The following is a 15655-nucleotide window of genomic DNA, read 5'->3' as shown; positions in this document are numbered from 1 at the left end:
GGAGAGGGAGAGGGAGAGGGAGAGGGAGAGGGAGAGGGAGAGGGAGAGAGAGAGGCACCATGGGGTAGGCGAGTTATGAATACATGGCCATGAGGGCTGGTGATTGGACTTAAGTGTGGCCCAGATGCAACATGGCAAGTTACTATGGTTATTGATAGAGTAGATACCGATAACATAGAGGGTAAATATCTGTCCAGTGCTAGTGTATAAGGCTTATTATAAATAAAAAGGTTGTGTGTATTTTATCTGAGAACTGACTGGTCAAAGGTGGGGTAGAAACCTCTGATTGAGGTTAAATACTTTCTACAACAGGAAAATTTCTTTGATTTCTATAATTTCTTTTCTTACAACCAAAATATAATTTTGCTCAATCATAGTATCTAGCACAAAGCCTGGAAAAGAGATTCTAATGAGTTTTAGAATAACGAAATTTCCAGCAGGATTTCTCCGTCTCATCTCATGGACATTTAATACCTTAATAGGAATAGATCTTGAGTTTGTTTGACAAGGGACTGTGAGAGCAGGTGGGTGCCTGTCACCAAGGTGGATGCACTTGGCCAAGTTAGAACCGTCCAAGGATTCTAAGCAGAGATTACATGGGAAAGGGTGTGCAAGGAATTGTTTCTGGGGAAAATAATTGCAGTGAGAGGCACCACAGCTACCAAGGCCCCTTTTGCTTTGGATTTGTCTTTCCTTCCTTAGATGGTCTGCATGGGCTAGAGAGAGATGGGCTGCATGGGTTAGAGATGGGCTGCATGGGCTAGAGATGGGCTGCATGGGCTAGAGATGGGCTGCATGGGCTAGAGATGGGCTGCATGGACTAGAGATGGGCTGCATGGGCTAGAGATGGGCTGCATGGGCTAGAGATGGGCTGCATGGGCTAGAGATGGGCTGCATGGGCTAGAGATGGGCTGCATGGGCTAGAGATGGGCTGCATGGGCTAGAGATGGGCTGCATGGGCTAGAGATGGGCTGCAGGCATGCATTCCAAATGGCACACAAATCACGGGAGTCAGCTTTGAAAGTCAGGCTACTGGCAAAGTGAGTGGAAGGAGCCAACACATTCTAAATTAATTGACTCTCCCCAGGTACATTATCCACATTTTCACTCTGACTAGGCAATAACTCCTGTTCTAAAGTTGCTCAGGCCAACGAGTGCAGTCAGTGAGGATTTTTCTGTTTTTTTGTTTTTTTGTTTGTTTGTTTTGTTTTGTTTTGTTTTTTTAATTCAAGGAGGAAGAGGCAGCTTGGATACAACTGGGAAACACAGGTGGATCTTTTTTCATGGGATTATCAGGGTAGTTACAGAATGATTTAAATGATGATAATGGCTGTTATTTTTAAGAAAGGCTTTGATCATGTATCCCAGGCTAGCATGCAATTTGTAATCTTTCTGCCCTGACCTCTTGAGTGGTGGGATTAAGGAATATACTATCACATATGGTGATCACAATAATTTAATACTAAAATAACATAAATTCACTGTCTTGGAGGACAGAGCCCATTGCATGACTATTACCTCATCTTTAAATAAGGTCAGATTGCATTCCTGATGGCTTCAGTCTCCCCAACCATTTAGAATAATAAAGGACCTGCAAGCCAGCCCTCAGTTTCCTATCTGGACCTCTTCCTGCTCCAGTCTTAGTGTACCTGTAGTCTATCTGACTACCTCTCATGCTTTCGGTGAGACTTAGGTTTTCTCTCTCAGGTTAGAGTCTCAGTTTTTATATACCTCATATCCGAGATCTTCCTGGACAGGTTTGAAGTCAGGTGTTTCTCTTCGGCTCCTGTGCCTCCTGCTTCCTCCAAACCTGGTGTCCTTCCTGGCTTCTTGGTTGAGACTTCATTCAGACCCCTCTTTTCAGGTTGTCCTTTTCTTTCCCTTTCCTTTCTTGGACCATTAAACATTGCCTTTTCTGAGCCTAGTTAACATAATTCAGCAAATGAGCTGATGCTAATGGGAAAGGGAGTCAACATATTCTTAAATTACTGTGGCTCTCCTCCCAGGTACCTTATTTGCATTTTAACTGTAACTAGGGGGTAATTCCCATTCTAAGGTTGTTCAGGCCAATAGGGCCAGCCAGTGGAGGATGTCTTTTTTTTAATAGGAAGCCTTGGGAGACTCTCAAATCACATAGCATTTAGGCAGCCATCTAGTCTTCCTGGGTGTACCGTCACTCCTACCTTCATGACCTGCATTAAAACGGTGGGGTCAGCGGCATTTTAGCTTTCCTTGTCTATGCTTTGGTTCAGATGAGGGTTTTAAAAATCTAGAAAGCTTCTGGCTATGATGCAGTACAGGGTAGAAGACAGATATTCAAATGGAAGGTGAAGGTCTCCTTATCTCTACAAGTGCCATCTATCCCTGTGTCTAGCTTCATAAATGCTTTTATTACGGCAGAGAAGCACAGCATTGGTGGAAAGGTGAGGCTTCAAGCTTGTCCCCACCTCAGATTGTCCAGCTGGACTGATAGCTTCTCACTCCCACTGACATACTGCTTTTGCTTGTTTCTGCTTCTTTCCCTTCTCCTCTTCCTCTTCCTCCTCCTCTCCTCTTCTGCTCCTCCTCCTCTTCCTCTCTTTTTCTGCTCCTCTTCCTCTTCCTCCTTCTTCCTCTTCCTCTCTTTTTCTGCTTCTCCTTCTCTTCTTCCTCCTTCTCTTCTTCCTTCTCCTCCTCTCTCCTCCTTCTCTCTCCTCTTCCTCTTCCTCTCCCTCCTCCTCCTTCTTCCAAAGGAAACTTCAGCAAGGCAACAGAATGTTAACAGATTTCTGATGCTGAATCTTACGGGCTTTCCTGTGAGTCCTACCATTGAGATGTTTATATAGAGATGACAAACGCAAACATAGACTCTGCCAGAGTTTCCGTTGGGCTACCCAGCTATTTACAGCTTATCTCATGCCCCTCTTGCACGGGGCTCAGTCATTCTGGGGTACTTAAGGGGTGGGTTCTCCTCCTGGGGACACTTGCAATGTGACTTAGGATCTCTAACAACACTTAGTAGTCCAGGAATGACAATGTCTATGTAGAGTTGTCTTAACCCAAAGCCAGTGTTTCCTATATTTTGAAATGTGTTTTTTAAAGGCTGGCATTTGAGAAAAAAGAATTAATAAGTTCATGGAGAAAAAGAAAAGCTAGATGGTCACCACTACTTGCTACCTTCTGTCTCAGGGAGCAGATATTCAAGGTCTAGTCTCACAACCCTTTGTCTGAATGTGACTCACAGGGGCTATGATGTTTATGGCTTCTCTTGGTCTCAGGTCTTAGGTGGAGGCTGCAGAATCATTATCATTCTTTCTGCACTATAAAACACTGGAGGAGAGTGGGACTCAGAGTGACATTTTGCTGAGATGGACAGTCACCAGTTCAGTGGCTGTCCTGGCTGGTTTTGTGTGTCAACTTGACACAAGCTGGAGTCATCACAGAGAAAGGAGCCTCTCCTGAGGAAATGCCTCCATGAGATCCAGCTACAAGGCATTTTCTTAATTAGTGATCAATGCGGGAGCGTTCAGCTCATTGTGGTGGTGCCATCCCTGGGCTGGTGGCCCTGGGATGTATAAGAAGGCTGAGCAAGCCAGAGGAAGCAAGCCAGTAAGCAGCACTCTCCATGGCCTCTGCATCAGCTCCTGCCTTCAGGTTCCAGCTCTTCTTGAGTTCCTGTCCTGAGTTCGTCCACTGATGGACTATGATCTGGAAGTGTAAACCAAGTAAAGTCTTTCCTTTCCAACTTGCTTTTGGGCCATGATGTTTTGTCACAGCAATAGAAACCCCAATTAAGACATTGGCTATACCTTGAGTGTGGGTTTAGACCTTCCATGAGTCTTCTACAACCCTCCCCACCCACACCTAAGAAGGACAGTTTCCAGCAAAGCCAAAGACCAGGGAGGGCATTTAGAATAGAGTTCATTAGCAGTTTCTTCTAACACCAATACGAAGGAGTCTAAGCTTCATTGGCTTACCTAACTTCTAATTCATTATTTTTGAGCCTCTGTGTAGTCCTTTCTGGCCTCAAACTTGCAGTTCTCATGCCTTAGCTTCCAGAGTTCTGGGGTTACGGAGTGTCCATCATACCCAGATTAACTTGGTTTTACTTAGGAAAAATAAACTCGTTGATTCAGAATAATACCTCAGCTAAGGCCAGTTATTTTCTGATTCATGAGCATAGTCATTTTCTATACTCTGAACAGTAATTTGGCTTCAGTTTCTCGAAGGTAGAAAATCCATATGCAGAAATAATAAATAATAATTAATAATAAAAATGTTCCAAACACACCAAAGCTCACTTCCTTTTTCTAGCCCAGGGTCCAAGATTAGATAAGTGAAGATATCTTTGAGAAAGCATTTGTCTGGGTCTTGGAAAATAAGCTCCGGGAACTTCCTATTCAATCTGAGAAAGCTGTGCTTATTAAAAGAATGTTACTAGGGGAGCCATTGAGTGTTATTTTAAGCTGTAGTTAACTGTCTGTGGGAAATCTGAAGGGAGGAGAAAATGTAAACAAATAAAGGGACAGCCTGCCTTTTTCTTTGACTGGAAGAAACTCATGGAGGCGTGGCCATCTTGGTGTTGAAGCACCCAAGGATCCTGCCTTTGCTGGGTGAGGCATGAAGGGAACACTGTTGAGTTTACAGACTTGGAAAGAAAGATTGCTACCTTCCTGTCTTAGTGTTTCCATTGCTGTGAAGAGACACCATGACCAAGGCACTCTCATAAGGACAACACTTAATTCGGGCTAGCTTACAGGTTCAGAGATTCAGTCCATTATCATCATCTCCGGAAGCATGGCAGCATCCAGGCAGGCATGGCACTGGAGGAGCTGTGAGTTCTACATCTTGTTCTGAAGGCAGCTAGAAGAAAACTGGCTCTTCCACGCTGGGCATAGCTTCAAAGCCCACCCCCACTTCCTCCAACAAGGCCACCTCCCAACAGCACCACTCCTTATGAACCAAACACTCAAACCACCATACTTCCCTTTGCAGAAGGGGCTATTAATTTTCCAGAGGGGTAGGGGATGCTGGAGACTGAACTGGGGGCTTTGAACTTCCTAAGTGTATGTTACCTCTGTGTCATGTCCTCACTCCTTTGAACTCTTCCCCTACCTGCTCTAACTCACCCCAGCAGAGTTTTCAAGAAGAGGAAACTCTTCTGCTTTGTATGGCCAGAGCCTAGCACGGGCTCACCCATCATAGGAAGTGTGAATGAGTGTGCGGAGGAAGCTGCAGCTATGCCAGGACCACATGAAGGGTTGTTGAAGCACACATAGCGTGCTCCTACCCTATGTGTATTTCCAGTTCTGTATGCCTGGGTTAAACCTAGACTTTGCATTTTTAGCTGGTTCTCAGGTAATGTCAGTGACTCTAGGTTTTGGGGACTGCCTCCAGAATGATTGTCAAAAGTTATTAGACATAGACTGCACTTACTAGAAGAACAAAACCCTCTCTGGGAGTGAGGAGGTCCCAGGGAATCTTTGTTTCCAAAAGAATTGTCATTTTAGAATCCGAGGACCAACAGTTGAGTCTTGGCAATGTCAGAGTCTTGGTGTCTGGGACCTTAGGTTGCTATAGGTGAACCCCCAGGATTGTTTTTCCATATGGGATTCATAAGAGCCCAGCCCACCTTGCAGGCCTTTGAGCAATTAGATGTAAATGTGAGTGTCGTTGGTGCAGGAGGAGAACTTGATTAAGCTTGTGATTGATATGGGCTCTTATTGCCTTTTATGAGCTGAAAAAGCAAGTAAACTTCTAAGTGGATGACGAATGTGGTAGGGGAAAGAGGTGCCATATGAGTGAAGTAATTAAAGCAGATTCCAGACAAGATGTAATGAAGCATTAAATTGTACATACGTCCCCAGAAGGGCTCTCGAAGTTCAGGTGTGTGCGGTGTGAATGTGTGTGTGCATGTGCGTGTGCTGGGATGGAGGGAAGATAACTAGGAGAATCTTCTTTAATAGTAGAGTTGAGCTAGACTGTAAGGGAGGTGAGGGTTTGAACAATGGAGGGCAGAAGGCAAATGTGCCTGCTCACCACACTAGTAGAGACAGTGGGGTTGGAGGTTGGGCATAGGAGGCCCAGTGACAAGCCTGCACAGCAAACAGTATGAATCGTCTTCTCCATGGTGGAAGGTAGGCTGCTAAACTTAAGACGGTGAAATGGGTACTCCCACAGGGGCTGGGAAGGTTGTTGGGTGAAAATAGGCCCTCAGAGATGAAAAGTGGCCTGGGTGGCCGCTGTGTAGAGGCAGGAAGGGTGATTTGAGAAAGTAGGGTTAGATCAAGGGTAAGTTATCAAACAAAGTGCATGGATTTTGGGTCAGGGGTGGCAGGGAGAATGGTCACTGTAGTAAATGCAGAAGGACACAGAGTATTTATATTAAGTGCAGGGTAGTGAGACCTTCCAAGTGAAAATTCTGTTGAAGTTGATGGAGAAACAGGTCTAGTGTTTGAGGGTCAGGCCAGCAAGGACAACCTGTTCATCTACAGTGTTCCATTCTGAGTTAGTTGTGACTGCCTGTGATTCACAACTGGGTCTTTGGTGTTTTGGTCCTAGATATTTTATGTTGGGGCCTCTTTTCTCATAGATCTTGACTCCTTTCTTATCTCTCCTACAGGGGATGCTCTTACCTACCACAATGGATGGAAATTCACGACTTTTGACAGAGATAATGATATTGCCCTCAGCAACTGTGCGCTGACGCATCATGGTGGCTGGTGGTATAAGAACTGCCATTTGGCCAACCCGAATGGCAAATATGGGGAGACCAAGCACAGTGAGGTAAGTGGGCAGGTTAACAGCTTTTCTATCATAAACTTTACCTGTCTCTACTCCCAAAGTGATGCCATCCAGGTGAAAGTGCTAGCTCCCCCTCTGTCTGGAGCTTCCAGTCAGGTCAGGAGACTGTGCCTCAGCTTCATGGTGTCACCAGATGATGAATACTACCTGTTGTGCATCTCACTACCACACAGTTATTCAGTTGCATGTGGGTGACTCTTCACCTACGATGTGAATCACATGCCATCTTACCTCATTTTTAGGCTTTTTTTTTTTTTTTTTTTTGGTAATATTTTTGAGCCAGGGTGGGTCTTGTGTAGCCCAGGCTAACCTCATACTTGCTTTGTAGCTGAGGATAGCCATAAGCTCATGATCCTCCTGACTTTGCTTTTAAATTCTGGGATTATTATAGGCATCTTTTCGCCACATCTGGATGAATTTTTGTTGTTGTTGTTCATCTGTTTATATAGACTCTTGCTATATAGACTTTTGGCTGGCCTTGGACTCTGAATTTTCCTGCCTTAGCCTCCTGAGAGTTGGGGTTACAGGTGTGCACCACCACACCTAGCTATCAATGTACCTTACTAATTCATAATCAGACCCTGCAATAGATCAGGTTGTGGTAACGAACTACCATAGGTTAGATGGTTTAAAAACAGACTTGCATATCTTACAGTTCTAGAGTTTCCTAATCCAAGACTGTGGTGCCAGCAGATTCATTTTTGATAGAGCCTTGCTACTTGGCATGGAGACAGGCACCTTCTAGATAAATCTTCACATGACACAGAGGCCATCTGACCTCCTCAATGAGTGCCCCCACCCCCAAGAGCTGCCCCTGAATACAACCAAATTGGGCCAGTAGAATTTCCATATGCAGAATTTGAGGAGAACACAAACATTAAATCCCAAAACCAGACACTTTGTTGTCTTTTCTGGTTGCCTCTCCACTATAGCAGAGCTGTATCTCTGGGTCCCTTGATCACTAGGTAAACAGGTTCGACTTTGGGTCAGACTCAGCTTTGGGTCCACTTTAACCCAAGCGACCAAGAGCCTGCTGCACCTTGTTCTTGTCTCTCTGCCAGGACAGTGTTCAAGGCTCAGTGTATGTGAGGGCTTCTCTCTTGCAAACTTTCCTGTCTGTACTTTCTGTGACCTCCATGGCCCTCGTATATCATGGTGACACTCTGCCAGCTACAGGACATCTGTGACCCCTCCTGGCGTCCTGAAAATTACACTTTTCTCCTATTCATGGTCAATCTCCTGTCCTCCATAAACCTGCCTTGGGTCTCTAATTTCCAATCCTAGGTCTTGATCCTGGCCTTCAGGAAGCCACCTCTCCCCAGAACTCACACATACCAATATTACTGTAAATATTAGCACTTCTCAAATCCAGGTATATTCTTATTACTTCGGTTCTTACCACACAGCCAGGACTCCCCATCCTTATGTGTTTTTTTTTTTTAAGGGAAGAAGAAATTTGCCCCTAGGGCAATGAGGTTGGCCCAATGAATCATGGTGGCAGCATGTGGGCCGACCAGGGAAGCCTGTGATCAGAGATCAAATATTTGAAATGAGCAGTCAGCATGCCCTAAACCATCCCTGCATTTGCTAATAAAAGACATTCATCTGGTTAATGTGCTTTTCTCGGTCTGCAAGCCATTTAGCTTCTTGTTTATTATTTACCTCACAAATTAAAATACATAAAATTGGTCACTTGGGCTCTTTATTGGCCAGGTTGCAAGGTTATTAAGTGAATTAAATATTATTGTGCTCACCAGTCAAAAGACATAAAATGAAATTTAGTTTTCAGCAGGCCATTTGTTACCCCAGCGCTAATATCTAAACAGTCTAAATTGAAAATGATTTTACACAATTGGCTAATTAATATGTTTATTTTTGCCTTTTATTTTTTTGGAAAAGAACAGTGTACAGCAAGGGCTGACTTGCTGCTCCCTGCCTAGGTTGACTCCCTTGTCAACCTTGTGTTCTGGCCTTCCCTACATCTTGGGCTCACACCCCATCTTCCTACCACAGACGTTTCTTCCTCTGTCCACTCGGCTTGTGAAATTCCAGGAGCGAGCACATGATCTGGCCCTCTTATTTTGGCTCATAACCCATTACTACTAGAACTTCCTCTTCTTTTTCTTCCTCCATCAGAGACAGAGTGATTTCTTGTTCTCTAGGATCTTCCCCACCACCACAAACCATCTTACTCTTTTCCCAAATATGTTTTTTCTTGATGCTTGTTTGTTTTATAGGGGGTGAACTGGGAGCCATGGAAAGGACATGAGTTCTCCATTCCTTATGTGGAGCTGAAGATCCGCCCCTTTGGCTACAGCAGAGACCGTTTCTCTGGCAGAAAGAAGCGCTCCTTAGGAGGAAAGGCAAGGGTGTTCTGAAGGCCTCTCTGAGCTGTCTTCACAGGAGACAAGAGCAGCTTGGGACGGGCGGGGTAGGTGGTAGAGCCTGGGGAGCTGAAGTCTGCGGGATGCTCATTGCCTCTAACTTCCTAGATTGCTGGCTACACAGTGCTAAGGATGTCATCATACTTTGACCTTTAGAGGTTCCTTCCATGTCATCTGCATGTTTGCCCGTCTCTACTGAGGTTCCCTGGAAGCCAACAGTGTTGTAAATGAACAGTACATATGGACAGGACACAGTGTTGGGACCACAAGGTTTTTCAGCCCATCCTTAATGACAGATGTATCGAATTAGGGCAATAAGGTGAATCATCCAGTAGACCACCAATTGGAAATCTTTAGAAATTGGTGGAGATCTCTGTATCTATCTGATAACAGATCTTTGTAGGAAAAAAAAATCAAAGTGAGGTTCTGATCCCCTGGGGGGTCAGAGTTGAGCCTGCTACTTCTGTCTCCTGCACCTCCTGGTTTTTGAAGGAAGCATTTATATCTTACTCCTTTTAAACTTCCTGTGTGATGAAGAATGAAGAGACAACAAGGGGCTACGATGCAGCCATAGTTAAGTTCTGACTAGTCTCTAGCATTCTGGAGACCAAAGCTCCCATTTTATTGCTATTTTTAACTGCCCCTTTTCCAGACATTTGCATAAGCTCTTTCATAGACTGCATAGGTTGTAAATAAGTTTGCAGTCATTTCAACTTTCAATAACCCATCTCTCTAAACAACTGGTACCTTCAGCCTTAACCCCCCTCCCCCCAACTCACTTCCACGCCTCTCCCCTCCCCCAGTCCGTCACCCTCAGCCTCCCTCCTTCCCTGCTCCCCACACTGGAAGCTTCCTCATATCATCTTTCTTTCCTGTCTGGTATCATCTTGGAAGGTTTTCTGTAGCCAAGCCAGTGACCACTGAAGTAACTTAAATTCCTACTCAAGAAAACAAAAATAAACCATCTGATTTTTAAAAAGATGCCTTGTGTGATTTTTTTTCTCCTTGAATTTTAAATTAAGTATGACTGAAGTGCTAATTTGAGCATTACTGGAATTTGATTGGCTGTGGTCGCTTACCTGTGTGATGGTAGACATGGAAACCAATGTACTTTGGAATGCAGCAGAGGTATAGGAGTGGGAAGGGGGACAAGTGTTCTAGAAGCTGCACTTCCCTCTCTGGTCCAGGGTGTGCGTGCATGGTTGCTTAGCTTTCTCAGGTCTCACCTCTGGGTCCATGCCAAGCCATACACTGGAAACCACGTGTGTCAACCTTTCAGGTGTTCAGGATTTCCCACCCCTACCCAGGCAAAGACATCGAGCAAGGCCACGGCAATGGCTGGATCTGACGGTGAGTGGGCTAAATGAAGCTCACTCAGTGCCCGGGCTAATCATTTAAAAAAGTGCATGCACACTGTTCATTGAGTCATGAATCTAGGAAGTGGTGGCCTGCTAGGGAAACAGACGGAAAAACCATATAGTCCTGCTGCTGACGGAGCTGGTACACTGTCCTTTGTTCATGTGTTCATTTATTCAACACTTAATGCGCGTACCAAGTTCTGTTCTAAGTGCGGAACCTATCCAAATTAACAGAGCATTCACTTTCATACTTTGTTCCACATATGCTAGATAAAGGCCGACAATAAACAAGATATGCTTCTATCCCAGGGGTGGAGATGGTCACAAAGTAACAAATGGCCTCTAGTGTTGGAGACTGACAATGAGAGACATGTCAGCTTATAACTTCAAGGAGTGCTTGCTGCTGAGGGGAGCTGCTGAGGTGGCGATGGCGATGGCAGAGATGGGCACTGTGAAGGCTTTCCTGCCTTCACAGAGGAGATATTCTCAGAGACAGATTCTCTGAGTCTTGATACACTTTTGTTGGGGCTTAAGCCCTAGGTAACTTCCTCCTCTGTCTTGCATTCTTCTGTAGCACCTTCTACCTTCACATCTTCTCCTCAGATTCTCTTCTCCCCTGCTCAGGACTTATTTGCACAAACGGGCCTCATCTCTGCAAATAAGAGTCCTTGGGCTCTTAGTGATCAGGTCAAACCTATTAGCAAGAAACTGCTTCCCGGACAGAGGGTTCAATTCCCAGCACTAGGCCAGAGCCAGGGAGATGGCCCACAGTAGCAATACCCTCAACTTTTAGCAGGCTTCCTAAGTATTCTTAAGACATTGTCTTGGTCAGTGTTCTATGGCTGTGAAGAGACACCATAACCACATGAACTCTTATAAAAGAAAAGCGTGTAAATGGGGCTGGCTGACGGTTTCAGAGTCTTAGTCCATTATTGTCACAGCAGGATGCGTGGGTGGCACACAGGCAGACGTGGTACTGGAGAGGTAGCAGAGAGTTCCACAGGCAGCAGGAAGAGAGAGATACCGCACCTCGCTTGGGCTTTGAAACCATAAAGCCCCCCCCCCCCCCCCAGTGACACACTTCCTCCGATAAGGCTGTGCCTACTTCAACAAGGCCACACCTTCTAATCCTTTACAAGTAGTGCCACTCCCTGATGATCAACCCTTCAAATATATAAGCCTATAGGGGGCCATTCTTACTCAAACCATCACAGGCTAGATTGGTGGACTTCTTCTTCAGATGTTATGACTCATTCTAATGCCTCCTAAAATCGCTGGCCTCTCTATGTCTGTGTAGATCTATAGCCAAGTCACTGTCTCTGTTCTGGAGGAGGTTTGATGGCACCAGATGGCACCATGACCATCTCAGGTTCATTGACCCCAGAGTATGGCCACTGAACTGACCCATGTGGGAGATGGAAGCCGTTTTAGCATCTTTTTGCATGTAGGTCCTTTGTTGCCATGGAGAAATATTTAGCTGACCTTCAGATAGTTTACTCTGAGCAGAAAAGGAAATCTGGGAAGTTCATTTCAGAGTGTTTATAGAGTGGGCTACATCCCAGCCCTCAACAGTCCTGCATGTTGCCCCTTGCTTTAACATGGCCTGCCCAGGAGTTCATTCCAGTCATGGACTATGGGCCTATGAAATGGGTTTCTAGGAAGATCTCCTTTTCAGAGAGATTCAAACACTTTCTTAGAGCCAGGTTATGGATCCTCAAAAATTTGAAGCTTAAAGGAGGGCACTCCATGCTTCAGGTTGCCCCAAAGTGAAAAGGGGACTTGAGGAGTGAGAATACACTAGAAGCCAGGAACAGAGCATTTGTCCCACAAATGGTGGTAAAGTTTCCAAAGTGTTATCTACTCTGTGTATACACAAGGTAGAGGTGAGCAAGCAAACTGCCGCCCCTGGTCAACTCTTAGAACTATCAGAAGACGAAATGAATCAGGATGGTGGTGGCTTAAGGAAAAAGTGAGTCACTAAGTGTGCATACGCACTCGAATGCATGTGTGTGTGTGTGTGTGTGTGTGTGTGTGTGTGTGTGTGTGCATGCACACAAGCGCTTGTCTAATTGCATCAGAAAGGCTTTAGGGGGCTGTGATGATGGTGTCAGATCTAGAAAGGCAAACCGAGTCAGTGAGGGGGAGCAACCAGACACCTGAGAGAGTCAGGCTGCGCATGGACAGCATGAGGGAGGCAAAGTGGCTTCTCAGTGGTTGATGGGAAGGACAGGCAGGGGGTCGTTGCTGCAATGGCTGTCAGGTCACAGTGCCATTCAGAGCCAGCGTGAGCTTTGATGTGTGTCTTTCTGCTCATTGCCCCTCCAGAGATCCCACTCCAGTGGGTCTCTGGAGAGTTCTACGCACCTGAGCTTTTCAAAGTTCCCTAGGGGCCTCTAACATCAACCCAGAGGTGAGAGCCACTGTTCTCACACAAGCTTTTGAACAGTGGAGAGCTCTCAGAGGCTTCGAAACCTTGAAGTGGCACTGCAGGCTTGTATTTTGGACATATTAGTTTGGTGACAGGTTGGAGAGGGCAACAGAGTGGGGATTTTGAAAACTACATAGAAAATTGTGTGTGTGTGTGTGTGTGTGTACACTCATGCATGTGCACGTGTGTTAGCACGTGTGGACATGCATGTATAGAGGATTTTGCCCTGGGTCTCCCTTGGCTTACTTTCTACTTCATTTCCTGAGATAGGCTCTCATTCTGAACCCAGAACTTAGCGACGTGGCCAGTCTAGTCAGCCAGTTTGTTCTGTCTCCAGAGTATAAGGATTTACTTCAGGTGTGCTGCGTTTACCTCAACACTTTATCCACGGAGCAATCTCCCGGTCCTTGTGCTATCTTTGATTGACACATATCTGTGAGGTAAAGCGTGCCATTTCAATATGTATGCACAACGTGAGGTGGTCAGTGCAGGTGACTGGCATCTCCATCACTTCTGACATTTATCATACCTTAGTGTTGAGAACACGCACAGACCTACTTTGGAATTACTCTGGAGTGCACAGTTAATCCTCATCAGCCATAGTCACTCCACTGTGATTCAGAAAGTCAGGAGTCATTCCTTCTGCCTGTGCCCCTTACCCATCCACAAGGGGCGTGGTCTCGGGAAAGTGGGGAAGCTCTCTGACCAGCTCACAGCTGCTGTGATAGTTCTCCAAGAGGTAGGGATTCCCTTTGTCTGTGTCAGAAAGAGATCTATAGAATCAGCAGGACTGCAGGAGGACCGGCTTCAGAAGCCAGCCGGTGACCACAGAGCTTGAAGATGCTTAGGTGTCACGGCTGCTTCCTCTGGAGATGGCTTGGCATTTGTGTTAGTCGAGTTCGAGTGTTCTGTTTTATAACTTACAGTTATTGGGGATTCAAGGATTACAGAAGGTAGAATATACTGTAGTGGAGAGTGAGAGAGGGGGAGGAAGAGAGAAAGAGAATAAAACAGAAAGAGAGAGTCAGAGACAGAGACAGATAGACACACACACACACACAATTCAGGTGTGGGCTGTGCAAAGAGAGAGTATGCAGTCAAGGAGGCATGCAAAGAATTAGAAGAAAAGACAGTGAAAAGCTGCTGGTGAAACTTAGTTACTAGAAAAGGTCCCCCCATTTATGAAAACCTTACAAGTCTTCACTACTTCAAGCCTTCCACCAGGGTCAAGGAGAGAATCAACAGAGTTGAAGGGAGCCAATCAACTAGGTTGGAGCCTGAAGCGCGGGGCAAGCGGCCTGCTAGACCCACTCTTGCCAGTAGATGGCAGTGTTGTCTCATCAAGAGCCACTCTCCTCCACAAAGGGACGTTCCGGAGGGGTCCCCACTTCTGTTCCTTTCTGGGGAACACTGTCTTGAGAGTCAGCCAGTGGGGTCTGGTCAGCCTCCAACCTGCACTTAGTGGATTGGTTTCTCAGGCAGTGCTTTTCCTGTATTAACACATGTGAGCAGGCATTCCCTGGAAGAGGTGGCCTAGTTCATTCTTGGCTGTGTCTAACCAGCAACGCCTCTATCACTGTGTACCGGGCTGATCAGTGGGTAGAAAGTTCCACGGATGTTTCAGAACTCTTCCTAAGATGCTCCTGTGAGTGGATTGTTTCTGAGGACACTTTAAGTTCCAACTCCAGTGTTAAATAAATAAGTAAGGTTCCCAGGTTAGGTCATAAACCCCTACTCTTTTATAGAAGATAAACTTCTGTGTAATTATATGTAAAGACAGCAAAGAATTGTTCTGAAGCCTTTAAACTTTAGTTATTACTATATTTGACTTGCCAGCTTTTTAACTTTTTAAAAAAAGATTTATTTTAGAATTACTTATTTGATTTTATATGCCCAGGTGTTTTTGTCTTTGTTTATGTATGTACGCCAGTACATGCTTGGTGCCCATAGAGGCTAGAAGAGAATGTTGGATCCCCTGAAACTGGAGTTACAGACGGTTGTGAGCTGCTATGTGGGCCTGGGAACCAAACCTGAGACCTTTGCACGAACAGCAAGTGCTCTTAACCTCTCAGCCAGCTCTCCCAGCCCAGAACTGTAAATTTAAAGGAAAATAATGCAGTTTTTTTTTTTTTTTGACCAGTAAAGAGAATCAGCTTTAATTAGAGGAGGCCGAGGAAGCGGGGCTTGCTGGGGAACACATGGAGAGGCCATTTGGATGCTTACAGACTTATGCCCAGACCTGTGAAGCTCCTGGAAGAGGAGTGTGGTCTCCACCCCAAGCCTGCGTACACTGGCTTCTTCTCTCGTGGCCTCATTTTCTTTACTTGTGATGCAGGACTCACATGTGATAATGAATGCCTCTAAGGAGTGGCCAGGCCGGCCGAGGTGGCAAGGTCGCTTGTTTGGATCTTAAGGCTTTATAGCGAGCGGCATTCAAAACTTTTGCGTCTTCTTTTTCCTCATGAGGAGTATATGAACAGCTAGTTGTAAGGCTGGTTTTCTATGAATAGTCAAGAGTATTATGACAGCTCATGAATGGAAGAGAGAGAAAGGCTAGTGAAAGACAAGGAGTGTGGGTAATTCCATGCCTTCCTCCAGAAGTTTGTCCTTTGATTTCTAGAACACAAACCATGATTTTCCTTCATTAATGACTCTTTTTTTTTATTAGATGTTTTCTTATTTACAATATCTCCTTTCCCAGG

At 45.4% G+C, this 15655-nt stretch overlaps 1 protein-coding gene across 2 annotated transcripts in view; it reads left to right on the top strand.

The window, feature by feature from the left end:
• Window positions 1-10148, top strand: part of Tnn (tenascin N) — a 69167-nt gene extending 59019 nt beyond the window's left edge. For both annotated transcript variants that reach the window (XM_031342207.1, XM_031342209.1), the window contains 2 exons: window positions 6602-6765; window positions 9021-10148. In XM_031342207.1, coding sequence (XP_031198067.1) covers window positions 6602-6765; window positions 9021-9161 — 305 coding nt within the window. In that variant the 3' untranslated portion in view covers window positions 9162-10148. The remainder of the gene's footprint in view (window positions 1-6601; window positions 6766-9020) is intronic.
• The last annotated feature ends 5507 nt before the right edge of the window (window positions 10149-15655 follow it).

This window comes from Mastomys coucha, unplaced genomic scaffold (assembly GCF_008632895.1).
Source record: "Mastomys coucha isolate ucsf_1 unplaced genomic scaffold, UCSF_Mcou_1 pScaffold1, whole genome shotgun sequence".
Lineage (NCBI taxonomy): Eukaryota > Metazoa > Chordata > Mammalia > Rodentia > Muridae > Mastomys > Mastomys coucha.
Note: the sequence above shows the minus strand (reverse complement) of the source record. Positions and strands in the feature narration are given on the sequence as shown.